Below are 19,969 nucleotides of genomic sequence, written 5' to 3'. Positions count from 1 at the left end.
TTTACACAGAAATATGTAACAGAAGTAAGAACAGTAATAGCAGAAATAAATCAGCTAACAGCATTTACCTGAGTAAAGGTTTCTCTAGACTACTTGTAGTTTTGCTTTTGAGAAATGGCTGAAACCAAGGCCATGCTATTACTGAAGTCAAACCCAATACTGTATTTTATTATTTTGTGACTTCTGTAATAAAGGATAATACATTTCTTTCATGGCAATCATTTAATTCCAAAGGCTGTGGAATGTTTTGTTGTAATAAAAATAATATAGCTTTGGGCTTCTTAAACCAGCTTGGGTGCACTCACAATTTATATGTGCCTACAAACCTGAGGTTGTCACACATGAGGTCCAAGTATCCCCTCTTAGTACAAATACAAGACCAACAAAATTGCTGGTAAACTGTAATTGAGTTTGGCCCATTATATATTGAAAAGCAGTAATGAGGACAAGCCAAAAGAGTATTTGGAAAAAAAAAAAAAAAAGAGTAGATTTTATATCCACATAGAAACAAAAGTCACCTTTTTATCATGTTGTTCAGATATAATAGCTGGTTGATGATCAGAGAGTCCTTGAACATAATCAGCCCTGAACACAAGCCAGTAAATTGCACTTACAGCAGGTGAGCCTTTGGACCTGGAAACTGTCAGACTGCTACGACAAGGGTCAAATGGCTTTAAACTATTGGTAATTGTTTATAATGAAAACCTTGGATGCCAGGGGCAGAATTAAGAAATGACTTGTTATACATTTTATGATTTCTGTAAAGCAAGGCTTTTCACAAATTTTCCCATAAACTATTTGGCTGTAGTAGGTCCCAAAACATGCCCTTCACAGAAATGTCCCTGTGCCATAAGGCACTTTTGAGAAAGACATCCATGTTAGCAAGGTAGCACGTGAAGATGCTGCAAGTGGATCTCATAAGTTTAGGTGGAGATTATCCCCATCCTACAGCCATGCTTGCTGCACAGCCCCCTCACACCACCACAGCTCAGCTCCTGCACTCAGCACTGCTAGCGATCTCATCAGCAGCTGGGGGCCCCGCACAAGCAGGCTGGATGTAACAGACACCCAGACTCAATAAAAAAGCTGCATCAACAGCATGGCCAGCAGGTCAAGGGAGGTGATTCTGCCCCTCTGCTGTGCTCTGGTGAGATCCTACCTCAAGCACTGCATCCACCTCTCCGGGACCCCAACAGAGGAAGGACATTGACCTGTCAGAGCAAGGCCACACTAACTTGATCAGAGGGATGGAGCACCTCTCCTACGAGGAAAAGTTGAGATAATTGGGGTTGTTCAGCCTGGAAAAGCAAAGGCTTCCGGGTGACCTAATTGCAGCTTTCCAGTAGCTGAAAGAAACTTACTGGAAAGATGAGGCAAGACTGTTTAGAATTGCACGTAGTGACAGGACAAGGGGAACGCGTTCAATTTGAAAGCGAGCAGGTTTAGATTACATATTAGGAAAGAATTCGTTACTGCGAGGGTGGAACAGGCCGCTCAGGGAAGCTGTTGATGCCTCATTCCTGGAAGTGTTCAAGACGAGGTTGGATGGGTCTCTAAACAATTTGGTCTACTGGAAGGTGTCCCTGCCTATGGCAGGGGGGTTGGAACTAGGTGATCTTTAAGGACCCTTCCAACCCAAATCATTCTATGATTCTGTGAAACTCAAATCCTATTTGTGGGAGTGGGCCTCAGCCTTTGCTGACGGCGTAGCTTTCCTTGCCACGACACGGGGCTGCAGAGCTCCACCCCCGACCGCGCTCAGCCGCGGGCCCGGCCACGTTCGCACCGCCCGCGGGCAGCGCAGTCACGGCCAGGCCGAGCGCGCCTGCGCCGCCAGAAGCCGCCTGGTTGGAGGCGGCCGAGCGGGGCCGGCCCGGGCGGCGATGGCGGCGGACGGGACGGGGGCCGGCACTGGGTGGTGGTCGCGCTCTTTTCATTCGCCGTGTTGACGCCGGCGGGCGCCGCCTCAGCGGCCGCCCTGCCTGTAGTCATCAACACCTGGGCGTTTAGGACGGCCGCAGAGACAGGTGTCCCGGCGGGCCCCGAGCTGGAGCGGGCGGGTGGGGCGGTGCTGTGCCGCGCGGCTCGGTGCCCTCCGGCAGTGCCCTGCTGCTGAGGGGCCGCCAGGTGGATCTGGTGTTGGTGCTGCTTTAGGAAAAATGAGTCTGTCAGGCGTGACCGGGCTGATGTGTGGGCAGAAGGAGCGGGCTGTGACCCGGGTGCCAAGCGGCTCTGGCTGTGGAGGGCCCGGGCTGCTGCTCCCCGTCACGGCTCAGAGCCAGCCCCGCTGCCGGCGGGGGAGACACCGGGAGGTGCCTCGGCCTGCTTGGAAAGGGTTACCCTTCCTATGGGAAGGGCCAAGCCCCGGAGCTCGCCCTTCCTTTCTCTCTGCCTCTGAGAGCCTGCAAGCAAATGGTTTAACTTCCCACGTTGGGAGATAACGTTAAAAAAAACAACCAAAACCCCCTAAAACTAAAGAGTGGAGTTATTAACTGTGGGAAAGCTAGATTGAAGACATAGTTTTGCTAGTAATGTGGTTTGCACTCCTGTGGTTTTTTGCAGTGTTTTTTAAAGGTGGTTTTTTTGAGATTCCTTCTTTCCCCCTAAAGATTTAAGTAGTTAAATTATTTTTTTGTAACTCATGTTTTGTGATGCATTGTTGACAGTCAAAGCAGATTTTCCTATGGCAACGTAAATTAGCTGTGAATAGTATAATTTTAAAAGACTTGCAGATTATTTTATTGAAGCTGAGTTGTAAATAATTCCTTACTACAGAATTCTTGCTTGTGAAATGAGTTATCAGTAAAGCCTTCTATTGGTCATAAGTGAAATACACTCATGAAAATTGCAAGGCTCTTGCTTTGCAGCTTCTGAAAGCCTGTGCTAAAACTACTCAAGGCAATAAAGGTAATAGGAATTAGAGTAGTACTCCTCACACTGAAGTTTGTAATAGAGGCAAGCATGTGTGGAGTTGGATGCATGGTATTAAGTCTTTATTGCAAGTAACTTCATGCAGTTGCACGCATCATCTGTGATGATGAGGCTTCTTGAGGTGGTTGAGACAGTGGTTTACTTCTTGAGCTGATTTACTTCAGCCAGAAAGAGCTGGGCTGTGTGCAACTGCTGCCTCCCATGTGCTGGGTCTGTCAGGTGACAGAGTGCCAGAGCCAGCACAAATAGGAATAAGGAGGACTGAGACTGCCAGCAAGCTCAGGCACCTCAGAAGATCTTGTCTGAGGTCCAACCTTGTGAAATGTCATATGTGCAATGCCTTCAGACTCAGTGTATTCAAGGCATGTCGTTTGACATTGTCTTACAAAACTGCACCATGATCTAGATCCTGAGGAATAGAAAACTAAGGGTTGAACAGGGGAATGTGGAGATCTAATTTCTTATATATAATTTTCACTTTGGTTTTGTGCTTACTTAGTTGTTGATGTAGGTTTAGACCTTTTTATTCTGCAGTTGGACACAATTTTCTCATAAAAGCTTTTGAGGGCATCTTTTTTTTGGCCTTTTGTTTTGCTTTTTTTTTGAGATGAAAGATTTGGTTTTCCCTCTTTGTTCTCCCAGAAGGCTTTAAAAAAGCAGTTACCAAGTAATGATTGGTTCTGGGCAGAGAAGGTTATTTGATACAGAGAACTTGTGATGATTGTTAGTAAATAATATCTCAGTCAGAAGAAAAGCTCTGTTTCTCAGTCAGAAACACTAATCAGGTATGCAAGAAAAAGAATATTTAGAAAAGTAATGCTTTACATTCTCTTGGTTATATTTATATTTTGGCTATAATTGGTAAGTTATAGTTTGCTGGTTTTTATCCACTTATGTAGTCCACCTGCATCACGTCCATCTTTAAAACAGTAGTGAAAACTCTTTTCCCTGGTGACATTTAATTATTTGTGTTGATTACAGCTTGGAGAGTATTAGAGTTGGGAGGTTCGGAGCTGGACGCAGTTGAGAGAGGCTGTGGTCAGTGTGAGATCGATCAGTGTGATGGGAGTGTGGGATACGGAGGAAGCCCAGATGAAAGTGGAGAAACAACTCTGGATGCAATGATTATGGATGGGTAAGGAAACTGCACAGAGATAAAAATGATCCCTGTAATTTTTAGCGCACCTAAGGGTTGTTACAAGATCTTGTTGCTTTGGGGCTGACTATGGGACAAGCTAACTTGTGGAACTAGGAAAAATAACATACCTGATTGGTGGAAGAATAGGAAATGGCTCTTCACTTGTAGTGCAGTAATCCAGTTCTAGGTATAGCAGTTGCAAAACAGATGGTTTTCAGCATTGTTAGCTTTCCCTTTACATTCAGTCCATAAATATTTCACTTTTGGAGCAATTGTTTTCAATAATTTATTTGCTGTTTAAAGCTGTCCTGATTAAAAAGTAATTGCAAGTGTGTGGTTCATGTTATGAGTTTATGTAATAACATAGTGACTCTACTGAAAATATTACTGTGAATGGAGGTATTGTTTCTTGAGCAACATCTCCATGCCTGTGAAAGGAAACAATATATGTAGGCAGTCTTTCCCTACTAGTGTTAGATGCCATCTGTCTGTGGCACAGACCAATTAAAGCATTATGTTGAAGGAGCAAGCTTTTTGATTTAGGTGAGAACAGTGTTGTCTAGTAAAAAATGTGCAGTTATTCTCATAGTTTTAATAAGTTTTAAATATTCCTTGTTTCCAGCAACACTATGGAAGTCGGGGCTGTTGCAGATCTCAGGCGTGTGAAAAATGCAATTGGTGTAGCACGAAAGGTCATTGAGTACACTAAGCATACATTACTAGTGGGAGAGTCAGGTAATTACTTCTTTAACTGTTTCCAAGTCAAACCCTCATTTTAAAACACTTCCTGTTAGAATTACCATGTTTTAATCTGGGTAATATGGGTGGAAGAATTCCTTGACAATCAAATCAATCTACTCAAATAGTTCAAAAGTGTTTATTCTGTCATTCTTTGTGTATGAAATAGGTTTATTTTTAGACCAGCTTAACTGCAAATATTGACTTGTAATCCTAAGGCTTTGCTAATATTACCGATATCCAAGTTATCAAAGATGATTTATTAAAAGACGCTATAGAAACTGTTAGATGTGAATGTAGCATTTAAATCTATGAAGTAATTTTTTCAAAGGAATTGCAGAATTAATAGACACTAGAGTTAAATTTTAATATTTTAGTATATATTGGGCATGATTAGTGTTTTTCATAGTCTAAAAGTATTAGTGAGAACTTAAATGTAAAAAAGCCCATTAAAGGCTGTACTCCCAGGCACAACAAAAGAGCAATAACAAATTGGAGGCTTAGTTGAGCTTTTTGAATACAGGCTGCTGTTAGTAAAATTAAACCAGTTTCAAAAAGAGATGTACATTCCCCAGAGGTATGTGAGTGGTGAACAGGCTTCTTGTCTTTTAAGAAGCCTGCTCTGAGCCTGTACCTGCTCAGAAGCAAATATGGAGATAAGCGTGGAAAATGACATCTGAGCATTAATGGTGATTCAAGTGCTTTGAAATTGATGAGAAAATGTAGAAGATTCTTGAAGGAATTAGCATGTACAGAAGTAAGTGCAAGAGCAATTTTTTGGTGGAGTAAAAGGGAACAATTTTGGGAGGTGAGGATACAGTTTGACAGAAGGTCTGAACAGAGAAACCTGCAGATTCTGTTTAATTTAAGGCAGTTGACCGTGATTACAAGTGGCTTTGCTTAGAGATACTTCACAGGTAGTGCAGAAAAGGAAATTGGTCAGGTGTTAAATAGTGGAGGGAGAGATACTCCTAATACTCATTTGCCTGTCATTGCTAGTTACCACAGTATTTTGAAATTTTAATCAGTAGAATGAGCAGAAAAGATAAGGAAAATGAAGAAACAGAAGGATTAAAGTGCTGATTTAAAATATATCTTCCAACCTAAGTAGACATCTCCTTGCCTAGTGGAGGCACGTGGACAAGGTTGTTATGCTGAGTCCTTACTGTCAGTGATAGCTTCCTCAGAAGAAAATGTCTGGCACTAATAGCAAAAGAAAGATGGGAAAGCTGAAGATTTATCTGAATAAAATTTGGAGATGGTGTTTAATGTTAATGAATTAATGAAAGCAGTGGAGAAATTGAGAAAAACTATCTCTTTTGAAGAAATGTATTTTTTTGGGAAATTGGAACTTGGGTGAAAGAAATGGTGAATAAAAAGAAATACATTTAAACCTTCAAACTGGCACGTGAGAGAACAAACAGTTTATTTTCTAAACAGAAATATTTACAAGAAAAGCTAGCTAGAATAGTAGAACCTTTTCATATAAATGCATGGAATCTCTGCAGGCATTTTTTATTCAAGATGCAAAATTGCTGAGGTTATTCCATATTTTTCTCCCAATAACTAAACTACACTTTTATTTGAATATACTTAGAGATATAATCCAGGGAAGTCTGCATGTCTTCTAAAGTTGCATTTTTATGAGTGGTTGACACTAGAAAAGAAGAGACAAGCTGTGGCATGCGTTAATTTCAACGAGTTGATAATTTTAAAATTTATGTCCTGTACATCGTTTCTATGTGTAAAACTTTAGCGAAAGTAATATAAAAATTTTGTTTCTGATGTTAAAAACAATTTTTCAACCTGTTAGAATGCAATGACACCTGAATAGCCTTAACAGTTCTGTTTATTCTGACTCAAAAAATTGAAATTTAGGTATTTTAAAACCTTTGGTACATAGACAACTTAAAGAAGAGGATGTATTACAGAATCACAGAATAGTTGATGTTGGTAAGGACTTGAGGTCTTCTGGTTCAGCCCCCCTGCTCCAGTAGGGCCACCTACATCTAGATGCCCAGGACTCTGTCCAGATGTTTTTGAATATCTCCAGAGATGGAGACTCTACAACCTGTGCCACTGATCACACTCAAGGTGTTTCTTGTTGTTCAGAGGGAACCTCATGTTTCAGTCTGTGCCCATTGCCTTTGGTTCTGTCACTGAGCAGCACTGAAACCAGACTGACTGTTCTCTTTGCACCTTCCTTTGAGTTATTTATATGCAGTGATGACATCCCCCCTGAGCCTTCTTTTCTCCAGGCTGAACAGTCCCAGCTCTCTCAGCCTTTCCTCGTTGGAGAGATGTTCCAGTCCCTTAGTCATCTTTGTGGTCTTTGCTAGGCTGTCTCCAGCATGTCCATGTAGCTCCTGTAGTGAGAAGCCCAGAACTGGACCCAGTACTCCATTGTGTGGCCTTGTCAGGGCTGAGTAAAGGAAAAGATGACTCCTTTGACCTGCTGGCAGCACTCTCATAATGCTGGAGCCCAGCTTGCACTGTTACCTGCCTTTGATGCAAGGGCATGTTGCTGGCTGTCACTCAACCTTGCTGCCCGTCAGAACCAAACCTTGTCCGGCCAGGTTGTTTTATGGACACTGTATTAACCCCAGTGAGACACTGCTAGTTACTGGCTCCAACTGCACTTCCTACCACTGATCACAACCCTCTGAGCTAAGCCCTTAAGCCGGTTTTCAGTCCTCACTGTCTGCTCATCCAGTCCATACTTCATCAACTTGCTCTTTGGGCATCTTATAGGAGCCAGTGTCAAGAGCCTTACAGAAGTCAAGGTACACAATGGCCACTGCTCTCCCCTCATCTACGGAACTGTTTCATCATAGAGGGTTATCAGGGTGATGAAGCAGGACTTCCCTTTTGCAAAGCCATGATGACTATTCCTAATCACGTACTTGTCCTTCATGTGCTCAGAAATTATTTCCAGGGTTATTTGTTCCATTTTCTCAGCGATCAAGGTGAGGCTGACCAGCTGACCCAGTTCCCTGGGTCTTCTTCTTGACAGTGGTGTAGCTTTTGTTGAACAGATACAGATAACCACACTCATCAGTTCTTGCATTGTTAAAAGAACTGCTTTCTCCATTTGTTGCCTTAATTTTTTTGGGGAAGTCTTAGAAAACTAGCAATAAAGGATACATATCTTAGTGTAGAGAGTCTGGTGAGAAATATTCAGTGCAGGATGATTACAAGTGAAGGAAAAAACCTGTTTTGGTTATTGCCAAGAAATTTTCTTGTTTGTCTCTAACAGATGGGAAAGCTTCATAATCATGGTGACCTTTTTCTCTTCTTGTTCTTGTAATAGACCAATAATCCAAGTAAACAGTTCAGAGTGTAAAAATGAGGAACTCTGCTTCTTGAAATAGAAACAATGTTTCAAAAATTATAGAAGTATTCCTGACAAACATGCACAAGCACAGTCTTATCTTGCAAAAAAAAATGCAAACAAAAAAAACCCCAAATCATGCCTGCTTGTTCTGTAAGGGGGAAAAAAAGTATCTATTTATTGAAGCTGTCAGTTTTCTTTTCCTCTGAGTGCTAAGGTACTTTAATTGTGTCAGTTTTTAAGAAAAACATAGAAAAGCAGTCCAGAAATATTTGAAGGCTTCTCTTAATTCTTGGACTCAATAAGTTTGTTCAGCTGTGTATTATAGTGACATTATTATCAAGAGTTGATAATAAAAATTCAAGCATCTGAACCTAGCAACACTATCTGTTACTGGGTAATATCAAAGGTATCTACAACTAAAAGATGAAAGAAGAGTTGATCTTTTTTCTTTTCCCTTTGCCTAATGATAAAAATCATTCTTAGAAATGTAGCATTCTTTCATTGCTTGTGTTGGTATTTCTTTCACATTTCTTTTTCTCTTGGCATGTACTACATTAATTTTCAAAACAAGGATGCAGTTGCTTTTAAAGCTGCAAGGAAGAAGTGAAATGTTATGTAAGCTGGTGGATTGTTTTCAATTATCAGAGTTTTAATGGCAAATTCTGTGCTTCTATGTTACTTATATTTAATAAGAAAACTAGCTTTTTAAGGAAAATATATTTATATGACTTACTTATTTCTGTGACCCACACAGCCTAGGCCATTCTTGCTCCACACTTTTATTTGCGTCCAGTTGATTTACAGAGTTGAATTTGTTTCTCTTTCAATGGGAAAACTTTTATGTTAATGCCTGTGAAGTGAGAGTTGGCTACTGCAGTTCTACATCACTCTAATGGCTGATACTGCTCCCTGAAGATGTATTTCTCATCTCCACAAAGGATGTAGAATTTCTTGATTTCTAAAAAAAACAACATGAATGCATTATCATAAAATACATAAAATTGTGAATAAATCAATGTTTCTTTTTTATTCTTGCTTTTCAAGCTTCCCTGTTTGCTGTAAGAATGGGGTTTCCATATGAAGATTTAACTACCCAGAAATCCCTTTCACTGTATTCAGAGTGGCTCAATCAAAGCTGTCAGCCAAACTACTGGAAGGTACAGTGAATTGATGGCTGTGAAAGGGGGGGGGGTTTAGAAAGTCAGTAATGCAGCACTGCCTCTTCCTTTCAGCTTATATTGAAGTTACACTTTACATGTGAAGAAAAAGAAGTTTTGCTTATTAAACAGAAAAACTTGGTATTACTAAGCACTTGCTAGACTTGGGAGTGTGTGTGTCTGGTTCTTATTTCTTAGATCCTGCTGGTTTTGACCTTGCTGCAGTAGTATTTTGGTGTGGGAGGTATTTTTTAGTTCTTAATTGGGACAGGACTTACCAAAATAAACAAAGCAGGGCATGTATTTTTTGATGCATGTATAAATTTCTGAAAGAAAACCTTACAGTAGCAATTAAGGTCTTTAAATAGTTAGCTGAGAGGCTTTTTGCAGACCTGTGAATACATCAGGTTAGTGCAGATGTCCATTAAACTTACCTGTTTGGCTTGTTTGGATGGGGTTTTTTTTTTGCTTCGGGTGTTACAGATTTTTACATGTTTGTACACTGGTTTTGGGGTTTTTTTGACCGGTCAGTTGAGAAAAGGAGAGTCTTTAATTTGAACAACATAACTTTTCCAGTAGGAAAATCTTTTTGCTGTATAATACCAAGTATCAGTCTTTATTCATTAAGCAAAACAATTTGTGGGATCTCAGTACATCTCTGTGGTTTAAGTACTGGGCATCTTATGCCTGTATGGTAGATCATAGGTATTGATTGGAGTATTTTTAAATTTATCTGTATTGAACATGCTATATTATTCATTCAAATCACAAACTAATTACAGAATGTGGTGCCGGACTCTTCAAAATCCTGTGGACCATATAAACGGCCTGAAGAAGTAACTTACAAAGAAGAACAGACCAGCTCAAAAAGAAGCATTCGTAACCATGATACTATTGGTAACAACTTTTGGTAACTCTGATGCTGATCTTTGTTTTCTCTCATTCCTCTAATGACGAAGTCATTCTGATTTAAAGGAAAGTATTTCATATAGGAATTATTTCCTGTTTGTAGTGGTTTCAAGATTCTGTTACTTATGGGTTAGGATGGAGTGCCTAAAAGCAGGATTTGTTTTTGGTTTTTTTCCAGTTCACTGACCGTACAGCCACTTGCTTCATTTTTTGCCCTTAGCTGTTGTTCATTGTCCTACTGCTTTTCCCACAGATACCTTGGCGTAATTGCTTGGGCAGCTGTGGATGCTTTAAAAACTGATTAAGTTAAAAATAATTATGTTTATCTTGATTATGTTGTTGCTGTCAGACCAACTTAAAAGGCCTTGCAGTGGTAGGAGAAATGAGTAAACCATTAGTCCTGTTGCCAACTAAAAGCAGTATTTGTCACACTTCTTAAGCTTATAAAACAAAGTTTGCTTTCATTTTTCATTTATTCTGGCTTTTTTCTAGATCAGTAAATTTCTACAGAAACTAATATGCTTAAAACAGGTTAGCAGTAGTAGTCCCAAAAACTTCTGAGAGTTTACTAATTGAGGACAGTTAATTGCTAAGCCTATAAGTTGATTAATGAGCAGATCAGACAAAGGACTAGAGCAGTTACAGATTCATGTCTTTCAAAGCTTTATATTTTGTAGTCTTGAAACTTGCACTTTTTGGTTTAGTTTGGTTTTTTTCTCAGTTTAGCAATCCAGAACTTTCTGTCTGATGGTCTTTACCAAGAATTAACAACTTGTTTCAAGTGTGACTCTTTCTCCTTTTTTTCTAGTTCATCCTACTAATAATCAATTAATGGTCTACAAAAGTCAGGTGACCTACCAAATTCTTAAGTTGATAGCTAGCTTACTTACTGGGGTAAACAGTCTTCAGTAAGTGCTGGAAAACTCAGAAATGTGGAGTGTCAGGAGAGAGGAATCTGCTAAATACAATTCAAGAACTCATCTACCATTAAGTAGTCCTAAGCTGTTTTGTAGTAAATGATGGTATTTTGTATTAGTATTTCAAGTTCTCCCACCCCACTGTTTTACATATGAAATATCTCTGTGAGTAGCACATTTTAAGAGTCTTCATTCAGCATGCATTTAGGACATTGGTAGGAACTAATGCCTTTCCAGTCTTTTTGCTGGTCAGGAAGCTTTTCTGTGAGAAGAGGTCTTTTCTGTGCTTAGTGAGGTCAGAGAAACAGAATTCAGCTCATCAAATTCTGCTTCTTGGCTCTCAGTTTGTACTGGACTTTTATGCTAGCAGCAATTCATGCCCTCTCCTGCTCTATGGAGGTAAAGTGTTGCTCAATGGAGAAGCAGCTGATCCCAAATCTGATTCCAAGTGACAATCTAAACTTCTTTAGTATGAGGCAGTGGCTTTCTTACACACAAAATTAGCAAGGGGTAGACACATCCATACATTTGGTTGCCCGTCATATAATTCTAGTTACTGTGGTAGGCAGTATGTCATCTTCTGCCAAATATAAGCTCATGCATCTGACTTTTTTTTAAATTTCCTTCAAGCATTGTTTATAATTTCCAAACTTTGTTGTTCTGATGATATTGGTGCTTGGTGTGGTGACACCAGGTACTTGTTCTCTACTGGTTAGCAAAGGTGTGTATCAGGAGGCAGTGGCTGCTTGGGCAGCAGCAACATATAGCTCTGAACAGTGTGGCACTTACTGTTTCACATTCCTTTTTGAGCTCTTGTAATATATCCTAAAAGTTTCCAAATCTCTTTTAAAAAGAACTTGTTTTCCTAAAGAGTACCACTCTTGTACTTCAGGATATCAGTAGTTTGAATAGTCTGGGCATTGTGGTTCTGTTTGATAAGCATAGTGCCAATTAAATAAATTCGTTAGTAGTATTTCTGAATGTGATTTTTCCCTGTTGAAAATCGTAGGTATGGTTGTAATCGGTGTGAGTGGAACTGTTGCTTCTGGGACGTCTACTAATGGTGCAATCCACAAAATTCCAGGGTTAGTATCTCTTGGTTTTACAAAAAAGCTCTTTTCTCCACCTTGTTTCCTACGTTAAACTTGTCATTGGGGTGTAAAACATTAACCTTTAGATCACAAAATGGCTTTGCTTGTTTTTGTGCACTTGCCATAGATCCTAATACTGAGAAGCTGATTTAGTTGCAAGACTATGTGTGCTTATTTGAGGAAATGCTTGTTTTTCAGCTTGCTTAATTCACCATACAGAGACACAAACAACTGGCACAGTTATGAGACAACTTGAAAGGCAAGGCACCAGAGACAAATAAGCATTTTGGAGAGGTGCACAGTCTCCTAAGAAATGTACATAAAATCAGAGCCCCAGGTTTGTGTTTCACCTTTGAGATACTGTTTCTACACAGTTAGGATTACTGTCTGTCAACCAAGTCAGACAACTTCTGGATTTAGCAACAAGTTACTGAACATATTAATGTCCCCAGCTGCTTAGTGTTGCCCACAGGGTAAACCTCACTGGCTTAACTATAGTCAGTATAATAATAGGCAGTTGTGCATTGGAGGTGGATTAAGCCTCAGGTCAGTCAGGTTATCACAGATCACTTTTACTGGTAGTTTAAAGACAATGCTTTTGACTGCAGTGGGTTGACCTTTTTACCTGTTCTGCTCTCCTGTGGGTTTAATACTAAGCCAGCTGGAGGCAGTAAGGATGACAAAGTTTGGTTTTTATTTTTCATTGTTCACCACAGACGTGTTGGAGATTCTCCGATAGCTGGAGCGGGATCCTATGCAGATAGTACAGCTGGAGGAGCTGCAGCCACGGGGGATGGTGACATCATGATGCGCTTCTTACCCAGGTTTGTCCTTAGGGCAGACTTTGCTAGATTTCTGCAGCAAATGAAGAAATTGATTAAAAATATGGTCTGACTTAGTGGCTGCTGAAGTGGCAGTGGAAGGATTGGAAGGGGAAAGAACAGTAGCAGAATCAAGTTATTCTTATGATCTGTCTTAAAAGAAGGGACTTAAATATCTTGATGACAGCTCCCTTAATACTGACAAGCTGTGAGCAAACAGGCAGCATGTAATGAGTATATTTCCAACCTGTATGCTTTTTAGCAGAACTAGTTAGCTTTCTTCTCCAAAGAATTTTGTTGTGGGAAAGTATCATAAATTGTAGAAAGGATGAGGCGTGGGTCTCAGCTCACTCAGGAGGTGTCACTGCAGCAATCCTTTGTAATTGCATGTAATTTGAAACGGAAAGAGGTGCTTTAGTGTTGTCACCGTGGTTGCATAAACTCTGTAAGACATGGTTCTCTTCATGAGCATCTTTGTGTGTCGATCTCAGCAGGAATGAATTATGGAAATCCATGCTGAACATAATGGGCACTGATGCTTGAAGGATAATAAAGAAGTGGCCTTCATATTGCTCAGGCGACTTTTCTGAAACTCTGGCAGCCAAGAAAGCCTGGTAGCTGTTGCATATTTATTACAGATGTCGTCAGTGAATTTCAAGCTGTTCCAAGCCAGTCTTTCAAATACAAGGCAGTTGACAACTTCATGAATTATCTGTCTCATCATATAACATACCAAGACTAGTAGTGAATTTATCTCCACTATAAGGTTAGTCAGTAAAAGCTTAGATTGCTCTTAAGCAGCCTGAAGTGTTTGTCTGTAATGCTTACAACATTTCACGTCGGCACCAGTGGGTTAACCACCAGACTAGGTGGTTAATTACTGATTCCTCATAGATAAAGATTTTTACTAGTTCCATGATATTTAGATACTCTCACATGAAAAAAACAAAGACTAGAAATAACCTCCCAGAAGTGAAGGAAGTGTCAAAGAAAGGGGAAAAATTGCTAATATTTTCTGTATGCTGCCTTTGAAGAGGTAACTTCTTGTTGAGTTTTTGATAGTGAAGAGACCCCTGTGAAATACAGCTTTAAATGCAGATAGTTATCTTTAGATAATCTGAACCTATTTGATTGTTAGAATAAATCAAAGATAATAGGGAGTCTGAAAATAGAAGATATGTTCTTTTCTGTGGTACTTTGGTAACATTTGTAATTGATGCAATCTGTAGATGTCTTAGTGTAAGAAAGAGTTGGTCTCGGTATACGCATCTTTCATCAAAGTGATCGAATGTTGTTTGCTTATAAGTTATGTCATGAGTTATTATTTAATCTTCAGGTTCTGAAAGAAAATGGCAACATAAGTAATTTTTTACCTCTCAGGACATTTTGGAAATGCAAACAGTTCATCTCAAGCAATTCCTTTAGATATAAAGGAAATTCATTTTGATTACTCTTAGAATAAGACTTTTTTTCATCCCTGTAAAAAGTTTGAAAGCGGCTCGAATTCCTGATCAAAACATGGTGCCTTTGTATTCATAAAATAAAGAAAATATGTCAATTTTTATGTTTTCAGAAACTTAATTTTTTTCTGAAAGGTTTTTTTAATGCTTACTGAAATCAGTAATTTATCAATAATGTAATACTCAGTTTTCTCAAAAAATTATCTTGGCTTTAGCCTTTTTGAAAACTAGCAATTACTTCTAATGTCAAACTTAATAATATAATGAAAAATAGAAGCTACTGAGTCCTCTAAGCCGCTGCTCCTTACAGTTCTTTAACTGATCTTTTGCTTAGCTGCTTCTACTGCAAATGATCACCATTCCGTCTTGACTTGACCTGCCATAGAATGATAGATGGTATAGATGACATCTTGTAGTCCTTTTTAGTCTTGTTTTTAATTGCTTTTTATGTAGAACTTGAGTAATAATTGCCCATATGAAGTTGGCCTAAAAATTATTTATCATGTGTTTCCACTGGTCAAAGAAACAGGGTCTCTTCAGTGGTATTTTAAATTATATAACCTGAGTATGCCTATTTTCTGGGTATGGGGTTGTCTTTTCTTTAGTTATCAAGCTGTGGAATATATGAGGATGGGAACAGACCCAACAGTAGCCTGTCAGAAAGTTATTTCCAGAATCCAGAAGTATGCTCCAAAGTTCTTTGGTGCTATCATTTGTGCAAATACAACTGGAAGTTATGGTATGTATTTTTTTTTTTCAGACAAAGGTGATTGACTCTTACGAGATCACAGATGTACAAAACTGTATGTAGATTTTAAAGAAGAAGACTGCAGAAGTACTGACCATTCATAGTATGGAATGCTGGTTAGCAGGGCAGCTGTGTCCTAGTGCAAACTGGAGATAATTTAATTTTGCATTTTTATGTCTTAGACTTTCACAAAATTTATGGAAGTCTTGGCAAAACCTAAAAATATTTACAACCTTCATTTGTTTTCCTGGACTGTATATGATTAATTTGAAGGTTTTAAAAAAAGACTGCTTTGCCTTCCCTAGATATGGCATAATGGAGGGAGTATTTGAATGTTAAGCATAGCTTCAAAGCAATCTAAGGGTAGTCATTGCACCTGGCATCTCATTAGTAAACTCTTAGATCAGTAGGAAGTACAATTTGCTAATCAATGTGGATTATTTAGGTAGACTGCTTTCCTTATTCTTTGATCTCTTACTTCCTATAGTTCTGTGTTTAAGAGATTAGTGTTGAAGGAACTCATTAAATTAATGAGGATTGAAAGAGAGATTTTCCTGACTTGTGTTACTGTTTTGAATTGTAGTATAAGGACATTAATTGCACTACAGCAGTCAGTAGTACTGTATTTTAACCTAAAAATTAAATACTTTCAAGATGTCTTGGGTTAAACAGATTGTAAAAGAATAATTATACCACTGTAGTAGAATCAGTAACTGGATCTTTAGATGATAAAATACAATGACAGATACACTAATCCCAAATGTAACAGATTAGAATTTTTTTTTTTCTTTCTTTCTTTCCTAGGTGCTGCATGTAATAAAATTCCAGGATTCACTCAGTTTCACTTCATGGTTTCAAGCCCCTTGCTAAGTCGACCAACTGAACAAGTAGTAGATTGCATTTAATTTCTTTTGTCCTATTAACATCTCAACCTAGAAGAGGACACTTGTCCTTAGGGCACACTTACTTCTTAAAATGGTTGTTTCAAGCATCTAATGGCTCTTATGGTCTGCTTGTTTTCCTAAGAACTGAGTAGCCAGAAGTGATGAATAGTAACCATTGAACAGGCCCTTTGCATTGCCATTTAAAAATATATTTGTCTGACATCTGGAATAACAGGCTGTAAGTGGAACTATGACTCTACACAAGACTTATATTGAGAATATTTAATTGTCTTTCTAAGATTTAGTCCAAGTTTTCTTTTCTCTTGAAAAGAAAATTGCATGAAAATGCTGGCAAGCAAGGAAGGGGGGTTAAAGAGTAGTAGAGAGCCTTTAATGAAGAGGTAAGAAGTCCTTATGGACCATTCTAACTTGTTCCACAACATCTGAGAATTGAGAGTACATGCAAGCATCCCTGGTAGTACAGACCTTCAAGGAATTTTGATTAACTCTGACTGGATGTGAAGACAATTGGAGATCTTCCTGTCATCTGTTTTTTGTAGGGGAAGATAAGTTATGAATCATAATCACAGTGATTTCCTTGTCACCAATATGCTGTGCACTCACCCTGTCCTATAGCACATTTACCTCTGCAAAGGAGCAGTTGAATGCCTAGAGTGTGACAGTATCTACAGCTTTGGGTTTTGTCACTTTGTGTCTAGAAACACCGGAATTCATTTGTAACAGAACTTTAGCATCATGAGGATTATTCCACAGGTATTTGAAGATCTGTTTGATCATTCTCTTAAATTGACAGCTTGCTGATCATTTGATGGAATCTTTGCTAAACTTGAGCTAGGAAATGGCAAAAGGGGGGAGGAAGTAAAAAGAGTATGTCTTGTCACTTTAATTCTCTGTCCACTTAAATAAAATCATTGGGTAATAAAAGCACACCTTAATGCATTAGTAAAGTTGTTTAGATGCTTGTGTACTGTGCCTTACATTGATTGTTGCTTTCTGTTTCAAATTGATATCTTTAAAAGATGGAAATAAACCATTCAAACTAGAATAGCTATCTGTAATGGCCTGCTATTGAACTGCATCAGGAAAATGATTTATTCACTTCTGTCACTGGATCCTCAGAGCATGTTGTAGCACAGTGTTCACTGCAGGCCACAGCAAGCTTTTGTCAGAGAAACTCCTACTGAATATATCTCTAATGGCTTAAGGTAAGTTTTCTACCTGTCCTACCTGCAAGCCTTCTGCCATGGCTGCTCTATCTTCAGATAACTCAGGCAGTCAATCACACGAAGATTGGTAAAATCCAGGTGATTGTTACTTTGAAGGTTGCATTGTGGATTATGAATGTAGAAGGTTCAGTCCTGGGAGCTGAGTGGTAATGTCTCAAATTGCTGCAGCTGAATCCTCCAGGATTCATTTCTGAAAGAGGTTTGGGAACGTCCATAGCTTGCTTTCTAGAGTGCTTATGTCACTGTACCAGCTACCGTATGCCAGTAAAAGTTGTGATTGCCCTATAACAGTACACCGTGCAGTCACTGTTACACTGCTAACTTCCTGCATAGTCAGCTTGTCTGTGCTGGTTGACAGCCAGCTGGACATGATCCAGCAGTGCCCAGGTGGCCAAGAAGGCCAATGGCATCCTGGCTTGTACCAGGAACAGTGTTGGCAGTAGGACCAGGGCAGTGATTGTTCCCCTGTACTTGGCAGTGGTGAGGCCACACCTCGAGTGCTGTGTCCAGTTCTGGGCTCCTCAGTACAAGAAAGACATTGAGGGGCTGGAGCGTGTCCAGAGAAGAGCAACAAGTGAGTGAAGGGTCTAAAGAGTAAATCCTAGGAGCGGCTGAGGGAGCTGGGGTTGTGCAGCCTGGAGAAAAGGAGGCTTGGGGGCCTCTACAACTGCCTGAAAAGAGGTTGTAGCAAGGTAGGGGGTGGCCTCTTTACCCAGGCAACCAGTGATGGGACAAGGGGAAACAGCCTCAAGCTGTGCCAAGGGAAGTTCAGGTTGGACATCAGGAGGAGTTTCTTCACTGGAAGTGTGGTCAAGCATTGGAATAGGCTGCCCAGGAAGATAGACGGTGGAGTCACTATCTCTGGAAGTGTTCCATAAAAGACTGGATGCAGCACTTAGTGATACGGTTTTGTTTGCATGGTCATGTTTGGTGAAAGGTTGGACTTGGTGATCTTGGAGGTCTTTTCCAACTTTATTGATTCTATTATTCTATGAAAATTACTTGTCTCCATGAGACATAGGTACTAATAACATGTGTTTTGATACTGTGGGTTGCTTTGTGATGATGAACTAGTTATAAATAAAAGAGTTTATGTAAATTATTTTGATACGTTATTAACTCGACAATATTTTAAATCATAATATTAAGAATGTACCATTCTGATGTTATGAACAGAATTCAGAATTAGAAAAACAACGTGCTTGATATCTTGTCTTAAAATATTTCTATAAAGGTTGTTAATGGTGTGCAGACACATGAATTTTTTTAAGAAAGATAAGTATCAAGTACAAACTCCTGTCAAAAGTAAGCAAAAACTATGACAATTTCTGCTGGGGTTGCAAAAAGCTATCTCACTGTTTTCTATTTCAGTTTTTACTATTCAACTTCTACTACACAGAATATGCGTATTTGTGATTTAGTGGTAAAATTGAATGCATCCTGTCTGGTAAAGCTGTGGAACTTTTTTAAGTTCATTAGCTTCTGTTTAGCTGGGTTTTTTTCTGTTTCTAAAACTTCTTACCAGATTAATTTTTCATGTAATGTAGACATAAAAAGAATCTTAGCTCAATGGTCTGACTAAAAGTGAACTATGCTCTGCTTTTTGCATGGTATCAAATTGTTTTTTAATAAAGCAATCTGTGTTTACCCTGGCAATGTTTCATATGCACTTACTGAAGATGGCTTCCCTGTCATTTCACCATTTGTAGGTTACCACTGAAACACATTCTTTCATTTGTAGCTGCCTCAGTCAGGAATAATTCAGAGTGTTAGAGAATTCAAGACTGATTTTTAGATGGAATCTACAAGTAATACTGTATAAACTGAAATGAATCTGTCAGCATTTGTTGTTTGAGTTTATCACGACTGTTGTAACTCATTAACAGTGCTGTTCATTCTTGTTTTAAAACAGACTGTGTGCAGAATTTCTGTGCTATTATCTAGTCTGTGTGCATGAAGAAACATCAGTTACACAATTAAATTTACTCCAGCTCTAATATACAGGAGGTATGGTATATATTAAGCACTGAAGTACAAATGTTTTCACTGGGGAGTCTGTTCATTCCTCCACATAAATTCCATTAAATTTACAGCAAAACCTGAAATGTTCATGGAACAGAAGTGACTGAATCTCAGGATTTTGTGTCTAATACTGTTATTATTGTTTAAGCTGCTAAGTCAGGAGCAAACATTTATGTTTGTGCATTTAACAACCTTAGCTGTGTTTTTATTTTCTTTTTTCCCCTGATGGTTGGAATCAATGTAAGTAAATACAGCTGTTGGTGCAGTGCTGTCTTGGTGTGATTAGTTCATACCTTTACAGTGACAGGTAGTGGTCTGTGAAATAAAAGCAATAGCAACTTCAAAGGGTGCCAGTTCAGGGAATCCCTGTTACTGGTGACTTTTTTTCCTTTTTCCTAATAAGATTGGGAAAAATATTTACAAGAAATTTTGATTATAGTTTTTCCAGGTAGAGGTTTACAAAAGCAATTGTATTGTAAATGTCAGGGGGTTTTATTGGTTAGAAATGGTGATTCTGGTGCTCTGGATAGAAAAAAAGCCTGTCATGTTAGATGAACAGGACGTTTCATGTT

General features: G+C 39.0%; 1 protein-coding gene across 1 annotated transcript; it reads left to right on the top strand.

The window, feature by feature from the left end:
* The first annotated feature begins 899 nt into the window (after positions 1-899).
* Positions 900-19,027, top strand: AGA (aspartylglucosaminidase). Its single transcript, XM_039551579.1, has 10 exons — positions 900-1,057; positions 1,711-2,027; positions 3,913-4,066; positions 4,692-4,804; positions 9,186-9,298; positions 10,081-10,195; positions 12,134-12,209; positions 12,932-13,039; positions 15,102-15,235; positions 16,049-19,027. Exons 1-10 carry the CDS (start codon positions 900-902, stop codon positions 16,147-16,149), a joined length of 1,389 nt encoding a protein of 462 aa, XP_039407513.1. The 3' UTR covers positions 16,150-19,027.
* Positions 19,028-19,969: the final 942 nt, after the last annotated feature.

Source organism: Corvus cornix, chromosome 4 (assembly GCF_000738735.6).
Source record: "Corvus cornix cornix isolate S_Up_H32 chromosome 4, ASM73873v5, whole genome shotgun sequence".
Classification (NCBI taxonomy): Eukaryota; Metazoa; Chordata; class Aves; order Passeriformes; family Corvidae; genus Corvus; species Corvus cornix.
Note: the sequence above shows the minus strand (reverse complement) of the source record. Positions and strands in the feature narration are given on the sequence as shown.

What these genes read in the sequence shown, in the direction of transcription:
- AGA (XM_039551579.1), top strand. Translation starts at nt 900, where the DNA reads ATGCTGCAAGTGGATCTCATAAGTTTAGGTGGAGATTATCCCCATCCT. An exon ending in CCCGCACAAGCAGGCTGGAT is followed by an intron (nt 1,058 to 1,710) that starts GTAACAGACACC and finishes CTGACGGCGTAG; the next exon opens with CTTTCCTTGCCACGACACGG. An exon ending in GTCAGCCAAACTACTGGAAG is followed by an intron (nt 9,299 to 10,080) that starts GTACAGTGAATT and finishes AACTAATTACAG; the next exon opens with AATGTGGTGCCGGACTCTTC.